This window comes from Lytechinus variegatus, chromosome 12 (genome assembly GCF_018143015.1).
Source record: "Lytechinus variegatus isolate NC3 chromosome 12, Lvar_3.0, whole genome shotgun sequence".
Classification (NCBI taxonomy): domain Eukaryota; kingdom Metazoa; phylum Echinodermata; class Echinoidea; order Temnopleuroida; family Toxopneustidae; genus Lytechinus; species Lytechinus variegatus.
The window spans coordinates 30,870,953-30,895,004 of NC_054751.1; the positions used below are offsets into that span (position 1 = coordinate 30,870,953).

The 24,052-nt window shown below is 35.6% G+C and overlaps 1 protein-coding gene across 1 annotated transcript in view; it reads right to left on the bottom strand.

Moving 5' to 3' along the window:
• Positions 1-786: 786 nt before the first annotated feature.
• Positions 787-24,052, bottom strand: part of LOC121425697 — a 29,496-nt gene continuing 6,230 nt past the window's right edge. The window contains exons 2-3 of the mRNA XM_041621867.1: positions 8,372-8,467; positions 787-1,639 (exon numbers count right to left, since the gene is read on the bottom strand). Coding sequence (XP_041477801.1) covers positions 1,565-1,639; positions 8,372-8,467 — 171 coding nt within the window. The 3' untranslated portion in view covers positions 787-1,564. The remainder of the gene's footprint in view (positions 1,640-8,371; positions 8,468-24,052) is intronic.

The following is a 24,052-nucleotide window of genomic DNA, read 5'->3' on the forward strand; positions in this document are numbered from 1 at the left end:
AACAAAATGGACAAATTTCACAAAGGTTTTATTTTTTGGTCTGAAAATGAATGATGGGGTAATACGAATTATCATTTTTTCAAATTAATCATCAAAAGACCATGTATCCTAAGACAAATAGATATTCGAGTCCAAAAGGAAAGAGTTAATTTTATTTTTGAAATGTATCATTAAAAGGACCCCTTGGTTATCTATGAATAAACAGAAATAAAAATACGTGAATAAGGAAGGAAATTACACCATACACTTGCTATTCAGCATGTATAAGTTATAGCTAAGTAATGATTATGAATATTTAGTGCTATTTTATGCTGATAATTTTATGTCAGTAAACAAAATGAAATTGTAAGGCCTATTGCTTCGAGCAGTTTCAAATGGTTACACAAATTTTGCCTAACTTTGGCAAAAGGAAGCTAGTGACACATCAGTCAAATTTGATTTATATTGTTTCTAAAATACCTTTGTATGTTGCACGTTCAGACAAAATTTGGGGGGAGAAATATTAATTCTATGGAAGAATGTTGAAGAAAATATGCTATAAAGTGCATTGACACCTATGTAAATTACGAACACACATTGCTCATTTACAACAAATGATACTTTTGCATCTTGCTTCCTTTTGCCAAAGCTTGAAATCTTTGAAAGCAAGGGATCGTAATTAACCCGCCCCTCTCTCTCTCTCTTTCTTTCACGCACATAAGCGTACAAACAGACACGTTCTCCCACTACATATTGTTGATTTCTACATTTCTGTATGTTGAATGATGAACTGCGATAAACAAGACGTAATCTAACAAAATCAACTTAAAGTTATATTTTGCACTTTAAAAATTTGATACCTGTGAAATATTCTCATTTAATTCTTCATGCATAACATATCACTCCAATTTTTCCCACATCCACACACTTGAGTAACGAAGCATTGTCTTACTTCATTTTGTACAAGTATATACATCAATGCGAAATTAAACATGTTCACATATTCTAGATAACTTTGCTATTTAAAAGATCCATGGCCGTTAAATACAGATTGCAGCTGAAGAATGTGTCTGTACGTATAGAATATAATATAAACATCTACAATGAAGACTATTTATGCAGGTTTTCAAGATTAATAATATCATAACCGATTCAATATTTTTTACGATTAGTATAGCATTCGAGTTAAATTCCTCAATAGAAAAGAGTTATTTTATATATATATACGGACTGGAAAGAATAAACTTTATACGTAAATAATCAAAATATAGAATTTTGGGGGTCCTTGCCTGGCGAGAAAAAGTGATATATGCAATGAGAGTATAATGCTCATCAAATCACCCTCGGTTGAAATCACTGAAAAAAGGTGATTATATGAAAGTATAATGTTCATTAAATTACCCATGGCTGAAATCACGTGATTCTTAAATATGACATGCATGAGGGGGATGACACTTTGCGGGGGACATTTTGCTTAAAATTAAACGCTAAAATGTTCTGGTTTACAACTTCATTAATTTAAATGATGAAGTATAAAGAATATTTAAAATAAACTATTATGCGAGCGTGAAAGAATTGTTGTCTCCTATAAACCCTCCTCTAGATAGTCTTCATAAATAGGCCTCTCGTCAACTTCGTTCATTGATGTATCCTTTAATTCCTGGAGAAAGGAAGAAAGATAGAGAGATGGGGAGGATAGGGGGTTGGGGCAGAAAGAGAGAGAGGGTAAAAGGGGAAGGTTAGGAGGGAAGAATGGTGAAAGTAGAAGAAAGAAAGTGTTAGTGCGATATAAAATATGAAATAACTTAAGAATAATAGAAGTACATAATTATGACAATACACTCTAACAAACGAAGAGCTAATTTAGCTATTAAAGAGCGTGTAGTGCTGATTTGTCTAGTTCAAATTTGAACGAGAAAAATCAGTAGTCCGAAGTGCAGTCAATATACACGCTCTTTAAGAGCTAAAGTAGCTCTTCGATTTTTTAGAGTGTAATAAAAACAACAATAAAATAAATGATTGTTATAATAATAATAATCATGATAATAATGATAAATACAATAATAATAATTTTAATTATAATAGTAATATATTGGAAATATATCGCTCTAAATCGTATGAATTCTTTTAACAGTATGTTTTGAGAGAAGAACGGGGTCTATTTACAGTGTATTTTGATTTTTTTATGACAAAGCATACAAACAAAAACAAGTTTAAGTTGGAACCCCAAAGCCGCTATTAGGGTGCAATCGTGCATCATTACTATATAAGGTGCACAAATGGACATTTTTTTCCTATTTGCACCCTATAAATGTTGCAAAGTTTGCACTCTTCAATTAAGGTGCAACCTTTTCCATGTTTTTGGATGCACATTGCATTTTGTGTTCAAAAGGTGCAAATTAGCACCTTCTCTAACAAGGGTATAAAATGAAGCTATAAAATTTAACCATTGAAGGTGCAAAAAGCCTCTCAGGGGGGCAAGGTTTCACCCCAATAGATGCTCCAGGGTGCATGTCCTTCAAAGGGTTCGGTGGTGCTTATGTACCCCCTATTTGATAATGAGCTAATCTGGTCCCTACACTCTAAATTACAGGGATTTAAAATAAGTCCACATGGACTGTAGTTAGGGACCAATCGAATTCTGGATTTAGTATGAATCCTTAAGATTCATTTTTAAATCTCGAAAGATTTAAATTTAAATAATTTGAGATTTAAATTTAAGTCTTTGGGATTAAAACTAAATCCCTACCTACAGTCCATGTGGACTTATTTAAAATCCCTGTAATTTAGAGTGTAATCACATGTACTCCTCTCAGAGTGAAATGACATTTCAATCTTTCAAGAATGAACTTTTACCTTTTTTGAGTGAAAGTGTGCATCTTTTTTCCACCTTTCACTCCAAAAAAGGTAAAATTCCACTCTCAAAAGATTGAAATCTCACTCCATGAAGACTTGTCCCTCGTCTCACTCTGAGAGGAGTGTGATTAGGGACCAGGTTAGCTCTTGCGCATTAAGAGATCACCTTGTATAGCCTAACCCCTTTGACTGATTACATAAGATTAAAATGTATACCGTTTCCTGCATAGAGCGACTTAGTTTCTCTGATAGAAATGGTCGATTTAACCTGTTAAACTCTTCTAAATATGTTGCATGTTTATTACGTGTCACCACACTGATTTTATTTCATTCCAAATGTACATCACTGTAGATTCAACGTTCCCATGACATGGGCAGTGATGCAATGGACGGGAGGGCCTGGGGGTTTAAAGGTCCTTGGCATTTTCACACATTGCCCCTTAAAAGTGCCCTTAAGAAATCGTGTGGTTATTTTTATCAAGCGATTACCTTGTGAAATACATTGTCCGTATCAAACTGGTGCATGTTTTTGTTAGTGCACACATATACGGGATCTGAATGGAAGGCATTTCACCCTAAGAGTGTATTATTTTGCTTTTCTCTAAATTAATCGGTATATATCTTTCATGAGTGTTTTGCTGATGCTTAAATATTGTATTTAGACTTGAAATACAATTCTTCTCAGAGCCTTTATCTGCTGTCAATAATCTAATATTATTCCAAAATTACATTTCCAATGAAAAACGTTTTGGTGTTTATTCGTATAATGCAAACATCCTGATATAACCAGACATGTTAATAATCCTTTATTTAAAAGAATAAAAAGATTTATCAATCTTACTGCGAATTGGCAACTTGAAAAGAAACAATTTAATTCTCAATCCATTTACTTGTTTGAATATCACAATCAACTTTTTTTTAGAAAGAACCGTTTTATTAAAAAGAAACGTACAAAGTAGGAGAGATATACTCAGGAGCGTTGTGGCCCAGTGGATAAGTCTTCTGACTTTGAAACAGAGGGTCGTGGGTTCGAATCCCAGCCATGGCGTAATTTCATTCAGCAAGAAATTCATCCACACTGTGCTGCACTCGGCCCAGGTGAGGTGAATGGGTACCCGGTAGGATTAATTCCTTGAATGCATGAGCGCTGAGAGGCAGCTCAAGCTAAAACCGGAGTAATAATAATAACAACGCGCCTCGGAATAGAATACTTCTAGATAGATGGCGCTATATAAATGCCTATTATTATTATTATCATTATTACTTACTAATACTTGTAGTGGAAGAGTAGTCAAACAGCCAGAAAGGCTAGCTTTATTAAGATGTAGGATGTTATGTACTATATAAATATATCAAAATATTATATGTATAGTATCATTGTAAATATGTTATTTTGTTTTACTCTCATACCCCGAGAGGGGGTCTATAGAAATAATATATCTTATTTTATCTTTAAAATTGATTCATGAAAATAAATCATTCGATAGTATGAAGCGCAAAAAGGACACCCCTAAATTAATTCTAATTTAGTTCAATCGACCAAAATCTCGATAGTCAATTGCAATAGGGCAATTCCATACGTGTCGTACGGGACATTTCGACAACAATATCTAGTCTATTAGCTGATTTCATGAGCAATGATAATGTATTTTTGTCAATAATTAAGTCGGTAGTCATGAGAAAAACTGATTACCAACAAAAAAATGTTTGATAATGGTTGAATTAGAGGTGAAAGTGGTGTGTGTCGTATGGGACTCAGAAAAGATGACACACAACATTTTCACCTCAAATTCACCCATGGACAACATATTTTTGTTGGTTGTCATTTTTTACATGATTAACCAGTAGTACTTTATTATTACCACAAAAAAACATTGAAGTTCCTTGTTTGTTTGGACAGTAGATTGAAAAATGTTGTGAAAATGGTGGATTTTACCAGCATGGAATCACAAGCTAAAAAAGTACTGATCGAGTGCTACCATATTCTAGATGATTGCGTCAATCGCTGATCGAGTAAAAATAAATCTGAAATTTGCCTGATCTTATAAATAGTTACGGCTGATCCAATAAAAAATGCTTTGCTAACATTAATCTTCTCCTTATAAGTGTATATTCATGGCCCATTTTGAAAACAAAATGAAGCCCACTGATTGGCGAATACAACGATCCATGTACGACCATGAAAAGGAGCATCACATTAATAGGTTGCAATTATGTTGACATTGGCTATCCATAGAATAATGTCGATCGGATAAATCATAACGAGTATTCAAACGGGGCTCTTGTCCGTAAATTGCCTTTAAAACTCTCATTATTGTCCATCAGATTTATACCAATTAACAGCCGACAGCCATTCGTTGTAAGTCGATATCCACCGGGCGTTATTTTTATCGCGTTTCCGAATTCCTCCCTCCTTAGATCATATTTCTCACAGCCGGCCCGCTGATGAAACATGAATAATCAATTAGACGACAAAGTCTTAAAATCATATTTGACAGTCGAAACATTAGACATTAGAAGCAAAGTTATACAACGCGGTATTATCAATAGTTTAAAATTCAAAACCATTTGTATGATAGGTTTGCCGTTCTCGGCATGCACTGTTTATAGATTCTGGTTGTTTAAAACAAAATAATCTTGATTCCATTATTGTGAAATGAATGCGCAATCGATATGATTATAATTCAGAATCTATACCCATTCGATTGTTATGTTTTTGTCAGGATGTGTTGGCTTTGGGTATTTTGAACAAAAATGAGAAAATAATTTATTCTGAAACTGTAAAAAAAGAATGTGCAATTGATATGATAACTATAGCATCTACCCAGTCGAATTATATATTTTTGTCAAATTCTGTTTGCTCCCCTTGTTTAGAACCTGTTTATTTTGAAATCGTAAAAATGAATGCACAATTTATGTGATTAATTCAGCATCTACTATTATGTTAAGTCATATTCTTAACCGTGTCCCATATGAAAACTGTTTTCACAATAACATCGGCCGGCTTATTAACATCATGGGTTCAATCTTAGGTGCTCAGAATTGAAATTTAAGGATTAATTTACCACCCCTTCTCCCTAATAAATGCACGAATCGTCATGTTATAACCATACCTTAAACAACAGTCGACCATGTCCACGACCCTATGTATTTATTGGCAATAAATGAGCGCATTTTTTTACGTCATACAATTTAATCAATATGTTTATCTAGGACACTTTGTTCTTTTCATTCACCGCCGCCGAAAAAAATTGAAAGAACAATTATTAAAGAGTAATGGATCACACGACAACTGCTTATTCATAATTAGCGTTGCGCATTGATCATATATCACATGCAGTTAATTCTTACTTAATTATTCATATAATGAAAAGCTAACTATATCAAAATTATACTCCAAAATAAAGATGCACGAGTATTTTTTAAATGTGATTTTTTTTACACTGAATTAATGATACGAGAGATATTATGTCATCATGTTGAAAATATCCCATGCACTAGCCGAACTACCCACGCCCGCCCCACCACCCCCTCCTTGAATGAAAATTATTAACAGTTTGCTTCTGGATTATGTTCAATTCACAAAATATCAGATCATAATTATCCAAATATATCAAAACATACACTATAAAAACTGCGGTGTTAAAACTGACACCAATTGGTGTTAATAGAGGACCACACCCTGAGGTGTTAAAATTACACCCTAGAGATTAAACATTACACCAAAGAGTGTAAATGTAACAACAAAATGTGTTGTAATAACACCTATAGGTGTAAAACTAACACCACCAATTTAACACCAGTGTAAAATAACTGGTATGGTCCTTTATGTACACCAGTTAACACCACAGTTTTTGCTGTGTAAAATACATTTTAAAAATGACAAAAATTAAGTGTTGGTAACCCTTGCTGACCGACCACATACGCTATGACACAGCGGCGTACCCAGGATTTTCCAAAAGGGGGGCAATTTTTTTGGAGGATATTTCGTCCACGAAAAAAAAAAGGTCTTCAACCACAAATAAAGGATTTCTTAAAACAATAAAAATGACAAGACAAGCAAAAAAAAAAAAAAAAGAGGTTTTCAAGTTCAAAAGAGGGGGCTGCGTCTGTTTTCATTGCATTTTTATATTACAAATTATTAGTTTTGCTTCTCAAAGGGGGGGGGGTACGTCCTCTGGATCAGTTGTCACTCGTCAGGGGGGACAGGGGCACGTCCCCTGGATCAGTTGTGACTCGTCAGGGGGACAGTCTGCTCCCCCTTAGGTACGCTAGTGCTATGACAGGACAGGCTATTATGATCACGACCTTTGTAAGTCCGCAAAGACAGCATTGATTTAGGGGAAGGCGTATGCTTTTCTTTTGAGAATATAGTTAATATTTTGACAAGTTTTTGGTTAGACTCTTCCGCTTATGATTATTGATTATTTAAGCATTTTTTGAACTGATGAAATAATAAAAAAAAAAGAACACATTCACTTAAAATTTGAAGAAATATCAAATCTTCACCTTTCGTGTGAGCATTCAAGCACTCCTTTTAACAATTAGGTAAGCAATCTTTCGCAAGGTAGAAATTACCCGGATGCATGATGATATATATCGCGAGCATTTTACTCTTCAATATATTTCACCGTTTTTACAACCATTAAAAATGGGCGTAAAAGCGTTAAAATAGATTCAGAAGTAAAAGCGTATTGCGCGGCAGTGCAAAAACTTGTTTTTATCTTTGTTGATTAAAATCTTCAGGAAGCGTACGAGGGTAATTATGTGAGTGACCAATTTGGGGCATTATTTTACCAAATGCGGTATAAGCATATTGTCCAGCAAGATTAAGAAATAAGGAGTTAATTACTTTATATTGGGCAACATTTTCACCACACTGGATAAATAAAAATGCCCAAAAGAAATGCCCAAAGATGGTTGGACACGTAATCACCATTACGGAGCATTTTTACCCAATGTAGGAGCCTAAATGAATTTTAATAATCTGTAAAAAAAGAGATTATTTATGAATATTCAAGGTAGTTAGACATAATGTATGAAACCGTGTATGAAGGTTTGGATCGTTCAGACTTTACATGCATATAACGGTAATACACGCACGTCAGGGGCGAACATAGGCGGGGGGGGGACGTGCTTGTCAATTTTTTTGTCTGTGTCCCCCCTCAATTTTTGTTTGCTTGGCAAAAAATTGTGCCGGCCCCCCTAAAATTTTTGGCTTCCGCCGCCAATGGGGGCGAAGTTCGAATCGGAATCTATTAGTCATAGGGCCCGCTCTTTATCAGCGACCTATTTTATGCCCCTTCGCATATCAATCATTCATTCTTAAGGAAATACACTTCTTCAATGTAAAAATGCCCCACACTTCATAATGGAACAAATACAAACAACAAAGCGTTTCAAAACTTAATTTTTTTCCGAGACCAAGTTTTCTCCGAAGAGATGTGTCGCGGGGGTCCCCGGCTCGGACGGCGCGCCGTGTCGGATTACCGTAAATGAATCGGAACGAGAGAAACTGGAGTTTAAGAGTGCTTACGTTCAGTCGAGACTTTGACAAGTTGAAGAGATGAAGAAGTCTCATCCTATTTGCTGCTCTCCTCAAATCTCCTAGAATATCAGAGTCGTCTTCGAGCTGTGGGTGGTGGGAGAGAGATGGAAAAGAAGAGAATAAAAAGAAAGATTGAAACTGCTGCAATTAAGATGCAATGAAAAATATCTATTTTGTAGGCCATCGGATCCAAAAGTCGAAATGGAGATACTGCAACACGCCGGTATAAGATGGAGGGAGAGGGAAGGGGAATGAAAACGAAATGTTTGCGTATAAACACTTGAGTAATGAGGACTTTAGTCTAAAAATTGTATAAGTACTTATCGAAAACATATTTCAGTATGAAATATTCTTATTACAAAAATATGTTTTCAGGAAACGTTTTTTTCATGTCCTTTTTCCATGTCTCCATACAAAAAACACAATTTGATCAGCTGATTACAATAAATAGCGAAACCAATTGCAGATACATTTTGTGTTTAATTTACGGGAAATTGATTCATTCGGTCATGATTATACAACATAAAAGAGCGGCTTAAACTTAATATTATGTTGTAATGACTGACCACCAATGCAATTTCATATTTTCTATTATTTTACGTGAATTCGTGGTCTATTTTTGTGTATACAGATCTGACCAAAATTCGTGTAGGCCTTGCCAATTGTTACATTGTAAAGAAATATGATATCATGATTGAATGGTTTATATCTTAGCCATGGTGCGTTTTCCTTCAGCCAGAAATTTATCCATATTGTGCTGCACTCGATCCAGGTGAGGGAAATGGGTACCTAGTAGAATTTACGCCTTGAACGTTTTTATGGTGGCTCAGATATAGTTGTATCAAGCGGAGTATATATAGGGTATATACTAGCTGTGCTATATTTATGGTCCATATTATTTTTTAGTGACCAGAAGTTAAGTGTTGACCATTAAATTAAAAAAAAAGATTTTTGTTTATTTAATAAAACATTGGCGACACTATACTGAAGTTTTTAACAGGTGTTTGCATGCAACTCCTTCATACGTCTTTGGTAGTTCCAGAATGGTTCAAACTAGCCAACTGGAGTCCTTTAACGTTACCGCATTTTAGTTGTAATCGAGCCTCGATTCCTCAGGCATATACCCGTTACATGCTACTGTAACGTAATGCTTAATGAAATGGATATTCCCTAAAGGCCAATGGATGACCTAATGCGGGACTTCTGCATCCCCTATCATTCTGTTTTGCATAAAAGGGTGACGGCCAAAGCTGGGGAGGAGGGGGGGGGGGGGGGGGGCATTCCTCGAAACAAATACACAGTGCTTTCCAATGTTTATGTGTTATAAGCTACTGAAATCCTTGCATCGTATTGGCTCAGGACAAACTTGTCAGTAAAAAAATCCACTGAGAAGATAATTTATGAAACGCTCCCATATCATCCATTCTTGGAATGCATCTTCATTATCTTCACCCGGTCCAGTGGTTTCGACTCTCGTCTTTCAAAGAGAGGGTTGTGTGCTCTTTATAAAAAATGACTTAATATGGCGTAGTCACATTTGCCCTACGGCGGCCTTACTGCGAGTCTAAAACAGTCGTTTTAACATTTTTTACCAGCTACATTATAGTTGGTTTGAATGAAAGTGAATAAAACGGCTGTTTTCGATTCGCCGTAGCATTAGCCAAATATTCGCTGTTGTGCATATTCAGTTTTAGATGTGCACAATCAATATTTTCGTATGGTTGAATTAGTTTACTATTGTGCTTTCAACTTTTACAGGGAATTTCAATGTCGAACATTTCTGTACCTATATTATGTATTTTTTAAAGATATGTTTATCATTATTCAGGGCCCATATAAGACCACCACTTATAAGATATCATAAATAAATAAATAAATACCATTCACGCCGTGTAAGAGCCAGTAAGAGATACGTCAGAATGCTTTTCAGCAGGTCCTTTAAAAAAAGCTTTTTATTGGTTTCTATAAACCTTTTCAATCATTATTTGTTTAAATTTTTATATGAAACGTTTCAAATACGTCGAAAATCTGACTTAATATAGGACGTTCTGAAAGCGTTCTCTTCAAAACGTCGAATTGTTTGCTGGAAGATTCATCCATGGTTTTATATATACCCAGGTAAGGTAAATGGATACATGATGGGACTCATTCCGTGAGTGCATCGTGGGCGATGATGAATTTCAGCCCAAGCTGTACCAAGATTTTTAATAAGCATATATATTATTTCTTTACGAGTTTTAGATTCTTAGCCATATTTCCGCTTAGTAAAGCCGATCTACCTGCCGGATGAATTCAAGCGTTACACTGGTTCGGTAAAACATGTACAAATATTGTACATGCTTCTTAAAAGGACCTCTCCCATCCTCGTGAATTCTAGAATTCTTCATTAATGTCATGTTTAGCTTCCCCTTTTTTATTTTCATAGTATTAATATTTGTATTAGTATTTTCATAGTGAAGTCAATGGGTATAGGCCTACCGCTATTCCTTGAACGCTTTATAGCGCCTATTAATATGGCGGCTTAGCTTCAACCGGGTATTATGATACCAAGTATCAAAGCGCAGTTGAGTATTATGCACATATACTAACTGATATATATACATGGACATATTATTATTATTATTGTTATTATTAAGGTAATGATATAATATGATATTTGCACTGCGTCTTTAAGAACCACTCACTCTCCTTTATTCCGAAGCGATAATAAGCATGAGCAAAGACGGAAGTTCTGCGTCACTTAAAGTGCTCTATCCATATTTGTATGCATTTAGTATGTAGGTCAGTTATGAAAGGTGCCACCCACTCCTTACAGTCATATCTACATTCACTCCCGTGCTCCCATTACCCCCCCCCCCCCCTCCCCTGATCTCTCTCTCTCTTTCTCTTTCTCCACCCCCCCCCCATTCCTGGTCAATTATCTACAACCGTTGTGTGTAATAAAAACAAAATTAAATTCCATTCATCATAATAATATTCTAAAAGAGCAATGATTATACTCTGTTTTTCAATAAAGCGCACATTACAATAAAGTTAGCTCCTAGCGCCATGAATAGGTGGAATTAAAAAAGAATTGAAAAAAACCTATCATAATACCTCCGTGCATCATTATACAAACATGACACTGAATTGAGAAAAGTTTGAACCACCTATCTTTCATATTCCTCATCATTTTCTTTCCAAACATACTTCAGTTCGTGTCATTTTCTCTCATGAGATCTCCGGTGCATCCCCATCCTTTTTTTTTTCTTTTCACCTGGATGCCTGAGTGGCTGTCTCCTCTATCGGGGCATCTCGACGGTCGTGTCTCCATCGCAAGGTGGGTGTTTCACAAAGATTTAAGTGTGACTTAAAGGGCATTGCAATAAACTTGCAATCTATTGCTAAGTCAATTATAGGTCCTTTAATCACAAATCCTTTGATTTCTTGTAAATTATTAATTGTTGCACTGTAAAAACTGTGGTGATAAAACTGACACCAATTGGTGTTAATAGAGGACCACACCCTGAGGTGTTAAAATTACACCCTAAAGATTGAACATAAGACCAAAGAGTGTAAATGTAACAACCGAAAGTGTTGTAATAAAACCTATAGATGTAAAACTAACACCACCAATTTAACACCGGTGTAAAATAACTGGTGTGGTCCTCTATATACACCGGTTAACACCACAGTTTTTGCTGTGTGGGCCCCGCCTTACAAAGAGTCGCGATTGATCCGATTAACGTCAACTATGTAAAGCCAGCAAGGTCAGCATCTAAAATGCATGTTTGTTCATTACATTTTCTAGATGATATCTTCATATATTTATAAATTTCTGGAAAATTCAGTGTGCTTCTTTTTGTTTACAAAGGACATTGTACAGATTCCCCGAAAAAAAATTATGACATCAATGGATTTCCAGATACTCGAGGTTAGTTGGATCAATCGTAACTCTTTGTAAGACTGGGCCCGGGTATCTCTTCATCTCCTTCGCCGTCCTTCCTCCTTCACAAGTCTCTTTGTTCCACCCGAGCATCCGCCCTTATATACTCTCACGCTCTGCCAGCCGGCAAGTACAGACATAACAAAGGAAAAACTCAGATCCAAACACTGATAACTATCTCCTCCCGCGATCAGGGAATCATCATAAATATTCAACATTGCGACAAGAAGAAGATGAAGAAAAACCACCCCTACAACCTCTCTGCCATGTCTACAGTCCGCGGTCGGTTGCTTCTTGGAGATTTTTATGTTAAATCAGTGATTAGAACCGTATGATTATAGCATGAGAATGATCATGATATAGGGGAGAGTTAGAAGAACTATACGATTTTCAGGTAACTTCCTGTTTGAGGTTTATGCCATAGGCCTCGAATGTTTGAAGTATAGCATTCCGATAACGAAATGCAACAGGATGTTTGGTATGAAACATCAGGTTTCATACTTCCATTAAACAAAGCCCTTTCACGATTATCTCCTGTCTGCGTGGACCTCATCTATCTATAGATATTCTAATGTAAATCCGAAACAACAGCCTTGATAGATTTACCTCAACTCCTCAACTATATACACTGCAAAAACGCCGGTGTTAATTTAACACAAACCTGGTATCTATATCGGTCCATACCAAAAAGGTGTTGAAACCACACCGGTTTGGTGTTAAGCTAACACCAATTTGGCATTCAAGCAACACCAATTAGTGTTAAACCAATATCGGTTTGTTTATTAACCGTTGTATTTTTAACACCTCTCTGGTGTGGACAGATATAGATACCAGTCTGGTGTTAAATTAACACCAGCGTTTTTATTTCCGGCCAGGTTCATTAGCCAAATTGCAACCTTTTGAGCAGTTTTTTTTCGTGTAATATAGGGGGATTTATTTGCTACATGTAGTCAATGCATTAATATCGCAGTAATTATGTTACCAAGTAGCAAACGTATATTTTTCTCTCAAAAAATATTTTAGCTTTTCTGCACAAAAAAGGATTAAAGTCTTATATTATCCACTAATTACTTATTTCATAATTGAAGGCTAGCTAGTTGTAACACACAGTAAATGAGAGACAACAAACATTATTGGTCAGCCCACTTCCCCATCCCCTTAAAACATTGTTAGGTTCATCTTATGCGTACTTGGAATAGACTAAGCTTTTCTGAACTGAAAGTGGTGTCTTATAAAACATTCTCTTTAGAATTAAGTGATTTTTTTTACATCTGGTTATCACTCTAAGTGTACAATAACGCTAGACCAACTTAATTGGTAATTATACTCGATCAATTGCACCCTTCAATTGTGAAAGCAAGTCTCCGTTTTTCTTTCAGGATTCAAGCCCTGTACATATTAATATGCACACCCCTCCATAAAAATCCAGATTATAATGCATAAAACAGATTTGGCCATCCTTTAAACATTAAGGGATTACGCACTGCATGAGAACGATTCACATTACTCCATCAGAAATGCAAATTCTATTTTTAATTCATTTCTGAAATTTATCTAAAAGATGCGAATTGTACATTGCAAAAACTTCAGTGTTGATTTAACACCAGCCCGGTGTTTAACAACACCAGTTTCGTTTTGGTCTAACACCATAAAAGTGTTTATACAACACCAATTAGTACTAAAACAGCATTGGTTTGATTCCAAACTGGTGTTGTTTCAATACTTCTCTGGTGTGGACATATAGATTCCAGACTGTATTAAATAAACACCGGAGTTTTTGCAGTGTGCATACTGGTGTCAATACAAATTTTTTAAAACTATCACAAGGCTTAGGAACGGATGCGAAAATCACAAAAACCAACTCTACAAGTTTGAATAGGTTTAGTACGATTCAATCAATTCCATAAACAGCTCACCGCCATATATCAATTTGAAATCATTGTAACATAACGTGCAGAAAGATGGCAGAAGTGGCGTGCTAATCAAATCTGGCAAATGGTTACTGAAGTCGTCATAGTTTATATAAGATGTGATCACAATCTTAATATTACGTAATGTCATTTGTATCAAATCTACTTGAGAAATAATATCAGCTCCAGCTTTACATAATAATATGCTTTTATGTAGCGCAAAAACTATTTCTATATTGCGCTGCAAGAGCTCCCAAGATGTTGTACATACTACTTGAACAAATAGCTTTTATTTTCGATTTGAAATTATGCAAAGTTGTTTAATTCTTAATACAAAGGGGAAGTTCGTCCCATAATTGTGGGGATTATACAGACAATGACATATTATAAATGATACGAAATCTCTTCTTGTTGCTTTAGTCTTTTGTGGTGTACTTGCAGTGTGAGTGTATCTTGGGAGCTTCGTTAAAGATAAATACCAGGGCGGGTGTTTCATAAAGCCATTCGTAAGTTAAGAGCAACTTTAAGACGACTGGTGAACATTTCTTACGCGCTAAATAATCATCAATAATCAACCACAAGAAAGGATCACCAGTCTAAAAGTAAAAAACGAAATAAAATGTGTTATCGTTGAGAAATTACCAAAATAAGCACTAGATTCCGTCAAATGTCGGATATTTTTTCAAGTAATAATAATACACTGTCCCACATATGCTTTTCTGTGTTAGTGATCATCCGAATTATCGGTTTCAAGATTTCCTGATTTGACAAAGATAAGTATACATTAATTTACCAGATCTAGATATATCATTATGATGGTGACAATTACCCTGATAAAAAGATTTTCTCATAAAATAGTTTGTTTTATTTTTGCTGCAACTACTTTATTTTACCTTTAACAAACAGAATCACCAGAAAGAGGAAGCCTGTATTGGATACCGTCATTCAAGTCATAATAGCCACAAGCCAAACGATACTTGTAAAAAGTAAGACCATGTTTGATCTCTTTGCGTATTAGAAAAAAACTAGGGAGTTATGGGAATTAAGACCCTTTTTATTCATTAATAACGATATTCATTTCAGGACTGTTTCATGTCATAATTAAGAATGGACACGTAAGGTATACTTGGGAAAATAAAAAAAAAATAATAACAAGAATCAAATAAAATTATGCATCGTGGAGAAAACTTATAGCCTGATTGTTTAATTTACACAGATTAATTACTTAATTGTTCATTTCATGACTATCGAATAATCACGAGATCGAACCAAAGATCGCGGGTTCGAGTCCACCCCGGGCGGATCACTGAAGCCAGTGCGTTGTGTGTAAACGTCTCTCCCATGTTTCACAGATGCAGGCTATGTTTCAGTGGAAAACACTCCGTCCCTCTGATAGGACTTTAACTGGAGGCCCCGTGTAGGGGAGATTCACCACCTTTGTATGCACGTAAAGAACCCACTGCACTATTCGCATAAGAGTAGGGGGAAACTCCGATGCAGTGGTCCACCTGCACTCCCCCAGGGCCGCGGAAGAGGGGGGAGGGGTGAAGCCCCCTCCCCACACACACACACACCCCCTTTTTTCAAAGCCATTTAAGAAAACATGAAAATTACCAGATTGTGACTTTTTGCATGGTCAGTCCCCCACTTTTGGCTCAGCCCCTACTTTGGAAACCGTTCCGCGGCCCCTGCCTCCAATCTCGGGAGAAGAGACCTGTGGGTCATCTATGAAAGATGTGAAATAAACCATTTACCAACTGGGCCACCAAACGATACGAAAAAAAAACCTGCATCTTGTTAAACGTATATTATCTAAAGGGCGTAATTTATCTCATACAGAATATCGGCAGATCTTGATATCCAAAATGGAGGTGCCGTGGCTGGTTGGTCTAGGGCGCCCGGCTTTACATAACATAGAAAGTCCGGGGTTCGATTCCCGACCGCAGTACCTCTGCCCATGAGCAAGGCATTTAATCGTGTATTCAAATAAATGGAAATGCTATTCACATTCTTGGTTACTATAGGTGTGCACTTGTTTATTTTGGGGTTTGTTTGATTGTTTTTTGCTGTTTTTTTTATAAATGTAAATTTTGTAATCTACTGAAGATATTAAACAATCAAGAAACGATCATCAAACGATTCCGAATTGAAAAATCATGTACGTCTTGAATTTGAAATAACTTAAAAACCGTTCCTTACAAAATATCGAATATCCGTAAGATCCATCAAAAAACAGTAATCTACGTAAGATATGAAATCATCAGGGGCCGTTGTAGAAAGAGTTGCAATCAAACGCAACTCTAAAAATCACGCGCAACTTCATTTTCAACCAATCAACAGCGCGCATTTGGGACTTGCGATTGATTTTTTGACTTGCATTTAAACGCAACTCTTTCTGCAACGGACCCCAGTAAACGATCATCAAACGATATAGTATTGAAATTCCGATGGTTTATTCAAACACTAATAAATATCGAATTAGCGTGAAATCTTTGATATAAACATAACCTTCCCAAACGACTTCCAAAAGGGTGGATTTAAGGGGGTATAAAGGCAATATTTGTGTGTCATCAAACATTAATCTTCTGAAGATATGAAAAGATCTTTTTACAATTACCGAACGATGCAGAATTTGACAATCAAAACACACACTGCAAAACACTGGTGTTTATTTTAACACCAGCCCGGTATCTATATATATATAGGAAAACAGTAGAGAGGTGTTAAAACAACGGCAGACTTGCTTTATGCTAAAATCAGATAGGCATTTAAGCAACAACAAAAAATATCGTTTTGATTCTTAACTAGTGTTTTTTTCAACACTTCCCTGTAGTGTTTTCCGATATAGGTACCGGGCTGGTGTTGAATTAACACCAATGTTTTTGCAGTATAGCATATATATTTCAAACAAAATGTCAAATGAGCCTGAAATCTGTAATATAAAAATAGTAATCTTCTGAAGATATGAAACGATCGATTAACAATGACCAAACGATACAGAATCGAATAAAAAATGCCACGTCTTTTGTGATATATATCATAATGCGTGGACCCTCATTTGCATAATTCAAAGCTGAATGCCCGTATAAAGTGGGGGGTGAACTAATTTATTCGGCTTAATTAAAATACATATATATCACTTTTTTAGATTACCGTACATATTTTAGTTAGGTAAACAAAATTTGTGATCATGGCGTGGATAAAGAGGTCTGCTATGAGAAGCGCGAGGGTGATCCCAACGTGTTCCTTGCGATAGAAAGAATAGCTTGGAGTGTTCGAAAAAATGTCTGATTTGTCATTCAAGGCATTATTGACGGGGATTAAACTGGATTAACCTTCGGACTGCTCATCAATAATTCATGTTCTGATGTTTACAAGTCACTACTGATTCGATACAAGGAAATAAGCAGGTTTCACGATTCAAGAATGTGAGCCGGCTTCATGCACCTCTCCCCTGTATCTGTTATTCCTATATAGAAAATTACCATGAACTGCCAGAATTTGATCTTAAGCTGGTAAGCAGGCACATGTTTGTATTATGTTACATTATGATTTCTTCTTACTTTCAGTAAATAAGGAATAGGGAATAACGAAGTTATGATAGTTCTAAGTTTGGCTTTATCATGAATGATAAGAAATGTTCTGTGCATGTCCTCAAGACTATGCAATGAGAGAGATGATGATGTCATATCCTCACATATTATTTTGTATCATTTTATTATATGAAATTACCTTTATTCATACTCTTCTTCATCAAGGCTGAAAAAGTGGATGACAACCGATTAAATGCAAATTTAATGTAAAAAGTGAGATAAATCATACACACATTTATGAAATTTACGTATTCATCATGATTTCCTGTAATAACTTAAGAAAAAAAGTGGGATATGACATCATCAGTCCACCTAATGAATATTCATGAATAGCGTGTATAATACTGTTTTTAAAAAATATTGCATGTGCTTTTTAAAGTTCAATAACTTTGTTATTTTTTATTAGATTTTGATGAAATTTTTAGCACTTTCCTCGGTGAATTCTACTCTCTTTTTTAAGATAAGATGTTTTTCAGCCTAAAGTATCCCTGTAATCGGCGCAAATATGTTTGCTCCATTCATTAATGTTAGAGTAGCGAATTTTTATACTCTCGCGAAATACTATCAATAACATGTGAATAATTATTTTTAATGAAATGTAATCTATCTACACTTCTGTCGGGGTAATTTTTTATTGGAATGCATATTTAAGGGTTGCAATTATGGATAAAGGAGTCTTTGCAACTCCGAACGTAATTGATATGATCTGTAAAAATGATTTGAAAAGTGAGTTTTGTAGAATCAATATTTTGGCCTAAGTGATGGCACATGTAATGATGTTGACAAGTACATGTAGTCTCATATTATTGTTGTCCTGACCTTGGTAAAGTAACTTAAAATAAAGTATAGGTCTTTTTTCGATTGATCATACACAATAGTCTATGCAATCGGTAGTAGAAATTATTAATATTACTGTCAATTAAAACGATAAAGTTTTATTTTTAGGAACCCAGAAATGTATTTGATCATTCGTAAACTCATTGGACTGAATTATTTTTCGTTTGCACAAAATCCATTTAGTTGCTATCAAACTATTATAATGAATTGAAAAAAGATTATTTTACAAAAATAACCTGGTTCTGAATGACGTTGCAAACTCCTGGTCGACAAATCCTCATTTTGTGATGATTACATTTCTGCAAATCTGGCATTTTAACAGAGATTTATTACAACTGCGATGTTTCTAATAAGAATTTATCATGTTATATCTTTGACGCGTGTTAGTCAAGGCGAAGAGATATTATCACATTATTTGTTGCAACGTAATAAAAGGAAATCAAGGTGTTTCGTTGATTGAATTGTTTACTTGATTTACAAAAATAATTTATTGAAAAAAATCTCAATTTCTTAGTAATAACAGCTTTATGAAAAATAAGCTTACGCGACCTTGATTTACAAAAATAATTTATTGAAAAATCACAATTTATTAGTAGTAACAGCTTTATGAAAAATAAGCTTCCGCAACTTGTGCTGGTTTTATTTCTAGTTTTTCTCAATCTCCTACATAACCAAAGTGATTTATTTTTCATGGCCGTATGCAGCCGCGGGGGTAGGGGCAGTGTCCCCCCCCTGATACTTTGAGAAATTTTACTACTGAAAGATTCCACGAAATTCCTTCAAAGTGTACACATAATCCTTCAATATCACTTTAGAGAATGCCAAAGCGCCCAAATGACAAAGGTACGTCGCTTCGCTTCTTCGCTGCTTTCGGGTTTCTTCGAAAAATCTGAGTGTTGCTACATGATTTCTCTTTTGTTTTAAATTGAACACGTGACTTATTATAGAATGCCAAATGAGGTTAGCAGGATAGGTTGTGCGCACGTTCACGCACGCACCTCCACGTATACACACTCACATCATCATATTACTCTGCACTTTAAACACACATATCTCTCCACCTCTCTCCCATTCTCCTCTTTCTCCATCAGTGTGTATGTTTGTCTGTTCCTCTTTCTTTCTCTCCATCACTCTCTCTCTCTCTCTCTCTTACACACACACACCCAATCTTTCGTCCACTCTTCATCCACGAAGCACGATTATTCCTTGCACTTTTTAACCTTGACAATATATCCTGCGTGAAAACATGTTGTTTCCGTCGGCATTTCAAAGGTATCTTTTAAAAGCGAAATTTCTTCCTCCATAAATCATGGCCCATCAATAATGATCACTATATTTGTACATCAGTTATTGACATTATCTTTGTCATTTTCACACTTTTTTGGTTACAGTACGGCTGATTGTAATCACTCAGATTCGACAGACAATACACTATTTCAAACAGCATTCATTTTCTATGTTTTGATATTTTGCATCTCATTAAGCCATCCGTATCTAGGCAATTTACCGGTCATAATGAGCAATCTTTACGACGAAAGCAAATTGCCATGTGAAATACAGCAATCGATCAATCAACCTGGCGTTTAATCACATGACGAAAAAGGAAATTCGTTTAGTGCAGTCACCTGTTGTGACCTTGAAACCGCATTGCAGACACATTTTCTGAAACCGGTAGCTTACCGAGACACGCGTTGCCAATACCATCCAACACTGCAAGAGGGTAATGAGCTCCAAAATGTGAGATGGGGGAGGGAAACATGGCGTCTGTGAAAAAAGTCGCGAGCGAACGTAGCAAGCCAGCCAAATATTTTGACCTTTTTAGAAATAATAATCTATCTTTGGTGGATTATTAAGAAAATAATGTTACATCTATCCTATTTTTTCTGTTTTTCCTTCTTTTTTCTTTTTTTTTCTCGGTCGTTTGACTTTCTTGGGAGCATGGACCCCAGGCCCCCCCCCCCCATTCGTACGCCAGTGCAACGTTGAGGAAAAGGAACTCATAGTTGATAATAAAAACCTCTAACTTTCGTAAAAGAAAATATCATGGTCATCGTTTAAGCCTAATGATCAGTGAGAACGGGTTCTTCAAATATCATCTCTTTTTGTTGGTTAGTAGGCCTCGTCTACAACAGCATTATTATCACCACGGAGAGAGAGAGAAAGGGAGCGAGTGTGTATAGGGTGTAAAGTTACGTGGGAAATGGGGTTGTTGGGAGAGTGAGAGAGAGAGAAAGTTTTGCATGAATATGATCTCTTGTTAGGCGTGGAGGTGATGTGAAGGAACGATGTCTGAGTGTGCGCGGTGTGTGGGTGTGTGTCCTAATCTGTAAAATCAAAACTTACGGTTTATCATCAATAAAAAAAAGTCTGTAAGAAAGAGAGAGTGAGAGGGGGATGGGGATACCAAGATAGACCGAAAGGGGAGAGTGCGATAGAGAAAAAGATGGGGATAGATTTGTGGATCGAGTAAATTCCGCTTTATATTCGGAAACCAGGCTTAAGAAAATACTTTCAATTAACTATAATATAAAATCATGTAAAAAAAATGCGTTGATATTGTTCATTCAAGAAAACAATCCTCTCATATTTAATTAACTATAAGAAACGCACATTTCAAGGCCGTACAAACTTGGGTTAACGCCCCTCCCCGCCATACAAATTTAGTATTTAGAGGTCTTGGGGCGCAATCTTTTAGGTAGGTCACAAGGAACATGACTACAAAGTATTGTACTAAATACAAGTATGACATCTTAGTTCTAGAGGCTAGGTGGTCGTTTTGAGCTCAAGGGTCAATTTCTGCTTCCTCCAGAGGCTTCGCAGTCGGACATGCCTGTTTTCATTCATCAAATAACTATCTCTCTTTTCACTTGTTATCTCCTTTATTGCTTCTCTCATTCAAATCCCGGCAACTATCATCCGGATGGCATCGATCATCAACTACATCATTCTGTATATATAATATACAAGTTACAGGAACTGCATTGTGGGTATCCCTTTGTATCACGACCGATTTCCCGGATGTAAGATTGTTATGATGGATGACGAAATGACGGGGCTGGGTAGGGGCAAGGTTGTCTCTTTTTGAAGAGCAGGAGAAGGTTACAAAAAAAAATATGGCAACCAAGGACGTATATACTGTCTGCAGAAAAAAAAATGATGAAGTACAGTGACGCATTCTGTGACTGACTGAATAGTAGTATAATAGTATGATCAAAACATCTGGCCTTCTAGAGCATTGAAGAAACTTATATTCGTGCTATTACAAAGGATGTTGCATCGCCTTATTCTATTACATGTATATTGTACATTTACCTTTTCATCAAGTTTGTGTTTAACCAATTTAGTATTAAATGTCTGAAATGCTCGGAACTTTTTTGCCAAGCTTTAGTAACATCCTCCCTGTCGCAGTTTTGCAAGACAATCTGTCGATCTATTTCATATATCAATCACGTCAATTCGTGTTAATCAATATTTTTGTTCAACTTCTAAGCCAACGTTTAATTCCTGTTATGAATTTTGTCTATTATAGTTAAGTAACCTTGCATGCGATTAACAATATAATGTACGTTATGTTACATAAACTATTACTTTTGCATGCTTGTATAGTTGGGAGAGGCTTAATCAAAAGGGCTTTTGGATATCATCTTTCCGGGTTTTTCGTTTGTTTGTTTTTGCTTTTGCCTTTCAATATTTCCCCTCTATCATTCCACAATACAACAGGTCTTTTTAGGGACTTAACAAATGTAAATTGTAAGCTTCTTCCATGCAAGACGTAATGCTACAACCTAACTTTAACAGAAGATGATTGATAGGCCTATGTTTCTTTAAACGAAGGTAAATCCCTTTTTATCTCATACGATTTTAAATTACAAGAAATAAAACATTTATAAAAATAGAATTTCTTCTCCCGATATTATTTTTTTACCATCCTAAACCTCTGCAACGGTCTCCACATCGCTTTGCACTTTCTCGCCCATTGCTGCCTTTACGTCAGTTTTGGCGGGAAATGAAATCGTGTCTTGGCCATTACGAATGGATATCGTATCGATCGTTCGTCTGATGGAGTGACCCTCTTATCCGAGGTATAAGTGGAATTCATCAGAGAATAATCTCTATTTATAATTCAATATTCCAGCAAATTATCCCTTTCGGAATAGGCCTATATGTTTTACGTTGTATGTAATAATATTGACAATGATGATGATGGTGATGATGATGATGATAATAATAGTAATAATGATAATAATAACAATAATAATGATAATAACGATAATAATGATAATGAAATGTCCGCGTTTATATATAGCGCTCAATACATAAAGTATATAGGAACGACGTCTCTAAGCGCTTTACATATTTCCCTGGTCATCGGAGCATTCCAACAAGAGTTCCAAGACTCAACTGCTAGGCATACTACATAGACTTTCGCATTCTACCGGGTACCCATTTAACACCTGGGTTGAAAGTGGTATATTGTGGATTGACGCGTTTGCCAAATGACGGTGGCGCGATTCGAACACACAACCTCTGATTACAAGGCGAGAATAAAAACCGATACACCTCGATCCTTCCACATAATACAATAAAAGTAATAGTAGTAGAAATAATAATAATAATAATACAACTACTACCAATAATAAATAATGATAATAGGAATAATAATAATTCACCTGTGGTAAAGTTTCAGACTGTTTTCAGTATAGGCTATTCAATCTTATTCTAATGTAACGAATATTTGCAAACTTTGAATCATCACCTTCAATTGATTAATATCTTTATATTCGACCACCCATTCCGATTTGATCTTTTTTTGTTAATCAGTACTTAGACCATGAAATATGCACCGTTTTGTTAGCCATAGATTGCCCGAGTGAAAAGGTTATAATTTCCTTGATAAAATATTAAACTTAACGAGGTTGCAAGTAAATTATGCATCGCAATCGCTTACATATTTCACCTTCACGCTGCTTTTCACAGGCTGAGGTCTACAGATCTGTTGCATGATATCGTTTGAAAATAAGCTACCCCCAATAAACGAGAGAGCTTCGAAGACTTTTATCCACTCATGTCCTTGATCTGGGGATTTAAAGGTGAACCGGCAAGCTCGTCTAATGATTATGAAAACACCATTACAAATTACTTTGCAGAGAGCAAATTTATATTTTACATAAGCGGAAGCCTTTTCATCCTGGTCTTGACCCCTCCCATCAGCTTCCAACTTTCAAATTATTATTTTTTTAACTTCACTCTTTCTTTTTGGGAAAATTTTATTTCCATACTTTAATAAAAATAAAACTGAAATACTCTAATGGGATTATTCTCAAAGTAATTTTTTCAGTAAATTGGTAGTATTTTTTATTCATTTTTCTTTGCAAAAATTACATCTTAATCGAATTAGTTGTAG